Source organism: Silene latifolia, chromosome 1 (assembly GCF_048544455.1).
Source record: "Silene latifolia isolate original U9 population chromosome 1, ASM4854445v1, whole genome shotgun sequence".
NCBI classification, from domain to species: Eukaryota; Viridiplantae; Streptophyta; class Magnoliopsida; order Caryophyllales; family Caryophyllaceae; genus Silene; species Silene latifolia.
Window position 1 is genome coordinate 143,793,442 of NC_133526.1, and position 11,372 is coordinate 143,804,813.

The following is an 11,372-nucleotide window of genomic DNA, read 5'->3' on the forward strand; positions in this document are numbered from 1 at the left end:
GCTACTCGGTCGGGTTTCTGCTGGCAGATCCAACTTTTCCGACGTTATAACATCCCAACTAGATCGAATGAGGTCTACTCGATGGAGTAAACACTCCTACTCGGTCGGGCAAGGTTAAGAACGAGGTCAAAAGTTACGGAATTAAGCAACGGTTCCTGCAAAACAACAACGCGTGTCGATTCCAAAGTAAATTTGGAATTCGTCACAGATTATCATGCTTACTCACGACATACTACTACTATACAATTACGATGTATTAATTCCAACAAAACGTATCACTTCATTTAACCCTTTTATTCCCATTCTATAACAACCATTACGCAATCAAATGATTAAACTTTCAGCTTTCTCATGCATACTCTTAACACGTTTCTTTTATTTATAGGCATACTATTATGACTACAACCAAATAACTTCTAATCATGCATTTGTAACTTCGACAATACAACTACTAATCATATCACTCTATGCATTCATCCAACATTTAACCTTTCTTTATCATCCAAATTTACTAACAATTTAACCATGTCACAACAATTATCAACTAGCTTACTCAACTTAATTATGCCGTAACACAGAAGCATTCAACCATTCATCTATCACATTTACCAAATTCAATTTTGATAACCATTACTACAAAATCAAAACTTACTATTTATCATTATTACCACACACAAGACTCACAAGCTTTTATATCAATTACTAATATCAATCATTCAAAGTAAGCACCACCATCACCACATTCTACTCACTGTCACACATTATAAAGATTTCACCACTTCTATTCCTTTCACTAACACCTCTATCCAATCATAGCCCTTCACAATTCTCATTTCTATCACACATATCTTAACATAATTTCTATACACACCGTCACGTATTACAAACACATCATCACTTCCATACCACTCAGCTATAGATTTTCGCAGCTCAAATCACACTACACACATGAGCATCCATAAGGACTCCACTACAAACATTCCTACATCACTATCATACACACTAGACACATAATTCCCGACTCAATGTTCCCTTAACCTGTGACTGGCTTAAGCATAATGGGGCAATGATTTTGAAATGAGGGCGCTTACTCACCCAAAATCTAGCATCAGCAGGGGCTCCCAATATACATACACCAGGTTCATTTTATTAGACTCTCTACGTTCATTAGGCTCATTTGTTACACGTTCCAAAATCGTCGCTCTGATACCACTTTGTAACACCCCCACATACCAAGGAGCCTTAACAAGACCTTCCCTAGCATATAAAGGTGTTACCATCTCGGTTGCCCGAGGAAAGTAATTTTCAAAAGTCGATAAAGAACATTTACAATTATTTCAAGTGATCTAACCAAACGACTAAAACAATAGATACAACTCAACATCCTTATATGAACTATCTCTGATAAAACTCGCGAAAGACCCATCCCTGCCAAGACTCCAGCTTTCATCCAAGACCTCACCTGAAAGACCGACTGCTCACCATAAGGGATCACGGCAGACACAACAGAACAAACAAAGACAAACCACACAAGGTCAGCAACTGAGGCAACACAACAACAACCAAAGACACTACACAAGTACACAAAACACACACACGCCACATTTCCGATCAATCTCCGTCACCGACTGTCTACTAGACCAGCCCTGCCAATGGGGGACCGCAGCCGTTCCCACCTAAGCCCCATTCATCACACTGAGCGATAACCATGTCCCATTAATGTGCACATCTCCTTCCGTGGCGGGTTCCACGGAGGACGAAACTAGGGCGTGAAGCCACTCCCGCAAGTGACTCCACTCAGCCGAGGACGCACCTCGAGAACCATAGACAATCATTCACAAACAACTACACCACAACAACAACAAACGAAATAACACAACACCAACCGATTACCATAATCAATCAACCACACTGACACTACAATCAACATAACAACCGGCACACTAAACAACCCACAGAAACTGAGTAGGCGAACCTACCTTTAGCCAACTGCAGCGATTCCTTTTTCAATCATAAGACATCGACCAAGCAAGCAAAACCCCTATACAAATAGTACACAAGCCTATTACTATCACCACAACCCTACAAGGAACAACAATGACAAAGATGATGATGATGACATACCTATGCATCGCATATCGGCGTCAAGACCGCTACCCGACTCAAGCAACCTATCCCCAAGGCACAAGCATCCTCAAAGGCTCCCATGGAAGGAGTTATGGTGAAGGAAATGAGGTAAGGCGACATCTAGGTCTGAAGGAAGGAGGTGAAAATAATTTCCGATTATATCAAAACACGATTATAAACCCTCGCTGAAAAGACGCTACTCGATCGAGTAACTAACTCACTCGATCGAGTCTACTCGATCGAGTACCCAAGCAACTCGATCGAGTAGCCTCGACTAGATCGAGTACCGCTCATCCCAAGGTCTATCCCAACACAAGACACCGCTTGTACGAATTCCCAAAGGCTACAGTATGCCTCTAAGGTCGGTCAACGTCGGTCAACGGGTCCCTAAAAGGACGAGTATTACACTAGCTCACACTTCTAAACCCATAAAATGCATCTTCACAAACCTGTCATTCTTGTAAACATGAAAGCCACAGTCAGTGGGGAGTAACTCAAGGTTATTCTTGCCACAAAATGTCAAAACGAATATAACAAAGAACATTAACAAATAATCATATTAGATAAGTTATGAGTGAATCGAATTATAACTAAACATGGGATCATACGTGTTAAAACCAACAAGGATAAAAGAAATAATGGAATAAACAAGTAAGTAAGGCATAAGCAACAATAAATAATTGTAGAAGAAAGACAAGGAAGCAGACACGATCACTTAGCCACGAGCACGTATTTCAAGGAGATTGACCAAAGCAACCATCCAAATAATGCAAGACATTTATCACTCTTAGACTATAATTTCCCCGGGTAGGACTACGATAATAATACGGTCCTAGTCTAAATCTACAGATTCTCGGGTGTACATCCCGATTCGACGTGTGCCAGCACAACACGCACCCAAGACTCGACTACTAAGGAGACCGAGTACCCCAATCGCCAGAACAACACGAAAGTGGCGGAAAGACTAAGATAAGACTCAATTACCAGAACAACACAAGTGGCCAAAAGCCGTACTTGCCAGAACAGTACAAGCAGGCCAAAACTGTACTTGCCAGAACAGCACAAGTAGGTCAAACCCGTACATGCCAAAACAGCACAAGCATGGCGAAAATGCATGTCAAGCACATACGATGGTATTATGGCATTTCTACAAGAATACGACTCATTACAAGTAATTATTTATGATAATCTTTTCATACTCGTAACATATAAAATAAACCTTTCATTTCATAATTAAACATACCGGTTAAATAAGATATAACAGGTAGTAATGAATAATTTACGTCAAGTGAAAATGTACGGAATAAAATGGAACCGAAACAAGTAGATTATTTTTATACACTCCCATGATAATGGGTTGGCCCAACTAAGGAAAAACACGCTAACCCAACCAAGGAGAGTACACCAACCCAATGCATATGACATGGTAAGCCCAACCATTAAATTGTGGTGTGTCCAAAAATTAAGCAAGAATGAGTCCAACCATTAAACAAGGATGAGCCCACAATTAAGTAACACAAATTATCAAAAATAAGGAGAAGGGGAAATAAGGGGGGTGTGAACCCGCCCTTTACTCCTGACCAAGCCATACCACTAGGCCGTTGTTGCACCACCAACTCACGGCCAGGCACCTGCTCTCGGCCGGCCACCTCCCGAGGCCGGTTACACCATGACCAACACCACCGAAGGCGGCCCAAAACACTACAACAATAACCCATTCCAAGCAACCAAAATAAGTAAATGCATATGTATTGCTATATGTATAAGACGGAAATACATATTGACATTTCGATTCACGGTACTCAATTATCTACAAAGGATTGACCACCACAAATCAGTCCATAAACACTGCCTGCAAAGGTCGCCAACACGGGATATACATCCATCACTATGACTACCCAAAAAAGAGTGTGAAACGTCCCAAAACCAGCACGACAAAAACAACATTAGCCAACATTTACCCGCCAACAACGGCCCACTACCACCCCTACAAAACGAGCAGTAACTCATTAATTAGACCGACAAAAAGGCCAGTGATGCGCTGTTTCGATTACGAAAAACAAGCAGTAACTCAGGTTCCTTATCCTGCGGCTAATCTGAAACATAGTACTCTACCAATTCTAACTGCCACACACAAGAGTAGTTTGATTCTCACAGCACGTAGCCAAAATGACCTCGACACATATTCTATACAAAGACGGAAGTTAATCCCAAAGACAACAGAAACTGGTAACATGTCGAAAATTCACCTTGACAAAGACGTCCTAAGCTAAAATCTGAAACTCGAATTCCTTGGAATAAAGGCGCCCAGAAAGAGTCTCAATGGCGAGCAAACAAATATGAAAAAGTAGATAAGAGCTGCAAACTTTAGGCCAAATAAGAGTATAAACCGAGGAAAAGGGATGAAATTTCGATACTTTGTCGAGTAACCTATCACCGTTACCTTAGCTTCTTAAATTTATGAGTGAAAATGTCCAAAAGTACGAGCCTCCCTCCGGTCTTCAAGTTCTTCAACTAGGAGAAAGAAAACGAAACAAAGGAGCTAAAAACTGGAACTTTCATGAGGCGGGTCAAACTGAAATCACCACGAAAACAAGACTTTCTTACCTTGAAAGAAGGAGGAAGGAAAGAGGAAGAGAATGGTATAAAAATTATGGAATTTGGTCGAGAAATGAAGTTGGGATCTGAGGTTAAAGGTGACGGAAATGGTGTTTTGGTCCGTTTTTGTTGTTGCAGGAATGTTGTTGTTGCTGCTGATAAGTGTTTCGAAAGAGGAAGGGAAAAAGCAGGGGGTGGGGACGGGTATTAACAATAATAATAATAATAATAATAATAATAATAATAATAATAATAATAATAATAATAATAATAATAATAATAATAATAATAATAATAATAATAATAATAATAATAATAATAATAATAATTCCCTTTTCATTTGTTGCAGGAATGTTGTTGTTGCTACATTCCCTTTTCATCTTGGTGGCCTTGGTGTTTATGCGGCCGGAGATGTTTTGTTCTATGCTTTTATTGCGTCCCGCTTAGGTCTGGGTTTTGCGAGCTAAGCTCCTCGACCCTTCTCGTGTTGTAGCTGCTGGCCCTGCTTTTGATGATGTCGCACAGTGTGTTTCTGCGACTACGGTTCGATATATTAGGTCACCCTAGTGAAATTGCTGCCCCCAAACTTATGAAGAAATTGGCGATATTTATTTCACGACGGTTGCTCTTGCCTCGAGTCTGTTTTTCTTTGACACCTCGCCGGATCGCTCTATGGCGGTCTCGGCGGGTTCTCACTCCTCGATTGGTTACGTGCGGTTCCTATCTCGGGGTTGGGGCGGACTATGAACGGAGGACTTACCGTAGTGTCTTTGGGGTATCGTCTGGGTGTTCCGTTATTCTCTGTATCTAGGCCCCGTCCCCGCTTGCTCTCGGGTTTTTGGGGGATGTTTTTGGGGACCACGCTGTTTCTTGTACTGGTACTGTGGGCGTTAAACATCGGCATAACCTTGTCCGGGACACTCTCTTCGACATCTGCTATAGATCTGGTATTTCTGCGGGGAAGGAGGTTGATATCGGTTTGGTTGATGGGCATGGTGGCTCTCTTCGTCTGCGGATTTATTGCTTTATTCTTGGGACGGGGGTGTGATGTGTGCGTCGACCGACGGGTTCTTCACCTTTGACTCGGGATCGGGTTGGCGATTTTGTGCTTAGGGCGGGTTGTCGGCCCGATCTTTGCTCGGCAAAAAAGTGTGCTAAGTATGGGGATTTGTGCGCGGTAGCAGGTTATGGTTTCCTACCTTTCTCTTTCTCTTCACTTGGGGAGTTGAGTTCGGATCTTTGTTGCCTTGCTCAAGCGGATCCGAAATTCTCGGTATCTCGGATCTTTGGGGCTCGGGTAGCCGCTTACATTTTTACTCGTATTAGCTTTACTATTGCTAAGGGTGTGGGAGCCCAGATTGTCTCTCGGCTCCCCACCAATTTCATGTAAACCTTTTATTTTTATTATAATGAAAGCTGCGCGCATTTTATAATAATAATAATAATAATAATAATAATAATAATAATAATAATAATAATAATAATAATAATAATAATAATAATAATAAGGATTATATAATTGTAGAGTGTAAGAGAGTAGGTGAGGGGTATGTGTGTTGTCAAGATTTGATTGGTCCGGATTAAACTAGGTTCAAAAGTAAAATGTGACGGTCTTATGCTAGACGAAAAAAATGTCTCAAGTCCATATTAACTTAAGACGGAAAACTATTATCATCGTCACAATTATTACTATCCGACTGAAATACGTATTTTATATAAACAAGCTTATAAAAATATAATTTTATAAAAATCGTGTTTAAAAATAAAATTAATTAAATAAAATAATTTAAAATATAAATAAAATAATAGAATGGTTAAATGAATTATAAATGTTAAAATGAGAAATTCGCGGGTGTTACATAAAGGGTGCCTCTTTTGATAGCCATGTCCCTAAATCTCATATGAGTGAGAACTGGAAGGCTGCCTATAAAGTAAGAGATTGTTTTAGAGTAGGATATAATGCAGGTGTTTGGCTTGCTGATCATAGAGGTTACAATGTGAAATCTGGGTATGAATGGTTGAGACATAAGGAGGAGAAGGTAGGTTGGGCAAAGTTGGTATGGAACACCTTAGCCCCGTCTAAGCATATATTTCTATGTTTTGCTTATTTTCAGAGATGGACTCAAAGTAAAAGACAAATTATTTAGACATGGCATTAGTGCTGATCCTGAATGTTGTGTCTCTAATGATGCACATGAGACTACCAGTCACCTTTTCCAACAATGCAAATATACTAGACTGATAGTTGTTGCAGTCTGTTCCTGGCTCCATATACCTGAACCAACTAGTAATGGAATAATTTGGCTTGGCAGAAGAAATTGGTTGCAGATGAAGAAGCAAATATGCTTGGCTGTTATCATGGCTACTTATTATGCTGTGTGGCAACAGCGTAATAAGGCCTGGATTGAAGGTATTTTGAAGAGGCTTGAGGTTCTGATCACACAAATCTAGAACTTAATGCGATATAAAATACTGCAATGTAGGGATACAAGTAGTATTTGTGACCGTGATTGGACCAGGGCAATAGTTTAAGCTGGTGTATGTCATTAATTTCCTTAATGTTATATGTAGCTTGTAACTGATGATTTTGAGCTTAATGATATCTTACATTTCACCAAAAAAAACATAAAAATAGCAACCAGATTCGCAAATGCTTAACAATCAATCCACCTCTCTGAGACACCCATTTATCCCGCCAATTGTAGATACCCAGTATCTGCACCTTCCAAAAACCACCCGATGATGATCGGACTATAACGTATTTTTGATATGCGTACGTGGATTGGCTATACATAAAACGGTTGAATGCACTACTTGGATATGAAAAATGATTTCATAAATGGTTTTCTAACTTCATTTGCATTAAAATAATACTATTTAGAGTTAAAACCGTCTTCGGACCCAAAACCGACTTAGAAACCCGCAACTCGAGTCAACCTGAGTCAACCTGAGTCAACCCGAATCTTGAATGTCAAAAATAATGCCATGAATATTTTTATCATGTCGTTTCCATTAAAATGATCCTAATTAGAGTCAAAACCGACACCGGGCAAAAAGCCGACTCTAAATTCAAATCCCGACTCACACGGGTCAAACCCGAGTCAAGCACAAAATACCTACCTCAAGTAACACCCAAAATCATCTTATTAGATGCCCATATTTTTACATGACATATTATTTGATTACCGCAAATCAAACCAACCAAATAATAGATGAAGCAAAGGCCACGTCCAAATTGAAAGGGACAGTCACCCCCTTGAATCACTAGGTGGCTGGCGCCTCAATGGGCTACCTCCTTAGCCTCCAAGCAAACTCAACCGACCTACCACCACACATTTCTCTATAAATACCAACCGTCAAGCACCATAATATTTATGGGAGTGTCCACCCCCTCACATCTCCCTTAAACTTCTAGACTCGACTTCCTAAGTCACAAAATCGACACGTGTTTTCGACCTACGGATAAAAAACACAAGCCTTACACATTTTGTTTGGTACCGTCGCCATGCATTAGACCGACCCATTCGACCAACTCAAAATTAATCAACATGTTTTTCAACCACATATTTTCAACTCATTTTCAAAACAAAATCCTTTTTTAAGGCACTCTTTTAAACTTCTTTGATCGTGAGTAGTCGCTACGAGAAAACCGTCTCTAAAGTCGTCTACGTCGCAAACATCATAATACGTAAATTTGAGGGTGTAAATAACTCATTTATTTCATGTCTTTACTGTTTTTATGAGTTTATAAGCATGAACAATGCATAACATGATCCAAAAATAGGAAAAATGAGCCAAAACCGGATTTTGCCCTGAGACAGGGGCTGCTTGTATATCAGACAGGCTCGCGCCTAAACCCCCTCTCAGGCCTTAATCCAGCCGTGTTTGTGATCATCTTTCCGCAACATTTTCCTTTTATTTTCTTTTACGGTTTTTACCGTTTTAATTAATTTTTATGACAAACTTTTTAACCATAAATCATAATCACCCTTGGTTCCTTATACCATGACGGTTTTATCCGTAACTCGGCGATATTTTTTGGTTCATTATATTTTAAAGGGTATTATAACACTCTTTTCTTTTATTTACCATTTTCCTCATTTATTTACACTTTCAAACATATTAGTCATAATTTATAATCATCCTTAGTTCCTTATACCATGTCGGTTTTATCCGGGTACGATGACAAACTTGTCTAATCACAAACAAATGAACTTAATATATTTAGTTCATATCAAACATTTTACATTTTTATTTGTAAACTATACTTTTCAAACTTGTAAATCCAACAGCGATTATTACTAAGATAATAGTAATTATTCCGAGTCATGCAAATTATTTAATCACAAAAACGGTTTTAAACAACCTTTTTAACAACCAGGAGACGCCCCTTGGGTCGTTGTCTGACTCGCGCCCCAAGAGGCTGTCTGTTTTCATATTTTAAAAACCTGGTCAGAGCCCTTTCCCTCGCCAATAGGCTCGCGCCCTAATAGGGCTGCCTGGCACTACTCCTGCTTCCTTTTTGAACTTATCTAGGACGATCCCGATTACGGTTAACCCGAATACATGACGGATCAGATTGACGAGTTTTCATTTCATACTTCATCTTTTAAACACACTTTTTCAAATAAATGGATCGTGTTAAGCATCATAACCCGAATTTGGTAAATAGATGTTTAATTTCCGTTTCACATGCAAATCAATCTAAATTCAACTTTGACACCAATTTCTTGGTACGTGGATAAACAAACCGACTTAGCAAATTCTCACATGTTAGGTTAAGACTTTTGGATGCGCATTCATGCATTTTAACTGTTTTATCAACTCTTGCACTTAAACAACCACGATCGATCAGTAGAGGCCGCTAACGCGGGCGGGATTGGGTGTTTGATTAAAGAGCTTCCCAATACGTATCCTCACCCCTTACTCAGAACCTTTGGATAGTGGATGGATTTATCCAGGGCGTACGAGAGTCATTCTTGTGATAGGATGCTAAAGGGGGACGAGTCCTTATCTTTAGTACCTATGACAAACACCGCGTTTTGCCTTGGTTGACCTAGGTATAAAGTAGATTCGAACGGGTTCCAAGCATCTCACAAATGCTTGGCGGCGACTCCGAACATTTTTGTATCGTTTCAAGACCTTTACCGAGACGAAACCGACCGATCTAAAACGATCCGGTCGAAAGCATTTTTACGCCACCGAGCGTGGCTTTCAAAAAGACCGTGACTTTAGACCGGTAAGTGGCTCACGCTCACAGACCGTCATGTGGGCCATGTCCATAGATTGGCGACTCCGCTGGGGAAAAGCTAGGACACTTGTGTTTTTGTGATCCTTAGAGGTGAAATTCGAACGAGGTCGTGGTTAAAGTGCATTAATTGACATTACAGTCATAAGTCAGGTTCCTTGTTGGGCCCACAACCTGACCTTTAACGACCAATTGGCTCGTCCCGTCTGCGTGAGTTTTCTCATACCCGTGCTTCGAATCCCAATTGAATCAAGCATGCCATTGACTTTACAGATTTCTGTTTCGCCAAGGAGCTTTCATTTCCTTCGCGCATGAGGCAAGGGCACCCTCCTTACACATTTTGTTTGGATTGGTATCCCTCTAGAAAATCGGGGATTGATCGCTTGGTGTGTAACCCACCCTTTTAAGCCAAAACCCGTGTCTGCATTATGCATAATATATTAAAACTGCGAGTGCTTATGCGTTATGTGATCATAAGTCCTTCCGTGTCATTTCCAAACTTTTAAAACACATTTCACGCCATTATAATGGCCGTTTCAAACCTCGGTCTTTCGCCGACCGTTGCACACCCTTTTTATACCGTCCTAATGACGATTTTCAAACTCGTTTTTTACAACCGTTTCAAAACACCTTTTTATGCTTTTATAATGGCCGTTTTAGGACCCGGTTTTTATAACCATTTGAAATGCACCTTTTTCATGCCGTTGTAATGACGATTTCAAACCTTGGTTTTCATGAACCATTTCAAAATACCTTTTTACGTCGTTATAATGACCATTTCAAACCTCGGCTGTCGCCGACTATTGCATTATTCTTAAAGCGCCCTTTTACGCCGTCGTAATAACGAATTCTACCCTCCAATTTTCAAAATTCGAAATCAATTTTCAAACAAAAACGTTTTTCAAACCGTCGTAATGACGATTTCAACCCGTGTAACTTTCCAAATTTCAAATCTCGTTTTCAAAATCAAATTAGGCTTTTTAAGCCGTCGTAATGACGATTTCAATTCTCACAAATTTTTTATTTGCATACTGTCTGTCAAAGGTTAAAACGTTCTTCTAACCCGTCGTAATGGCAAATTCAATCCTCACAATTTCCAATTTTAAATCATTGAAAACAATTTAAACTGTTTCAAAATTACCAATCAAAACTCAATCTTTTGAAAACAAATTTAACCGCTTTCAAATTTCGATCCAAAATCAAATCTTTTGAAAATAAATATAACCGTTTTCAAATTTCAAATCCAAAGTCAAATCTTTGAAAACCAATTTAACCGTTTTCAGATTTCAAAGCAAATTTCAAATCATTTGAAAACAAATTTAACCGTTTTCAAATTTCAATTCAAAATCAAATCTCTGAAAACAAATTTAACCGGTTTTAGATTTCAAATCAAATTTCA

General features: G+C 39.5%; 1 protein-coding gene across 1 annotated transcript; it reads left to right on the forward strand.

Annotated features, from left to right (window-relative positions):
* Nucleotides 1-6,626: 6,626 nt before the first annotated feature.
* LOC141657230 (uncharacterized) lies at nucleotides 6,627-7,176 on the forward strand. The gene is made up of 2 exons (XM_074464389.1): nucleotides 6,627-6,733; nucleotides 6,840-7,176. Exons 1-2 carry the CDS (start codon nucleotides 6,627-6,629, stop codon nucleotides 7,174-7,176), a joined length of 444 nt encoding a protein of 147 aa, XP_074320490.1.
* The last annotated feature ends 4,196 nt before the right edge of the window (nucleotides 7,177-11,372 follow it).

Coding starts and splice junctions, on each gene's coding strand:
- LOC141657230 (XM_074464389.1), top strand. CDS start 6,627: ATGAGTGAGAACTGGAAGGCTGCCTATAAAGTAAGAGATTGTTTTAGA. Junction 6,734..6,839: donor GGTTACAATGTGAAATCTGG/GTATGAATGGTT, acceptor GCTTATTTTCAG/AGATGGACTCAAAGTAAAAG.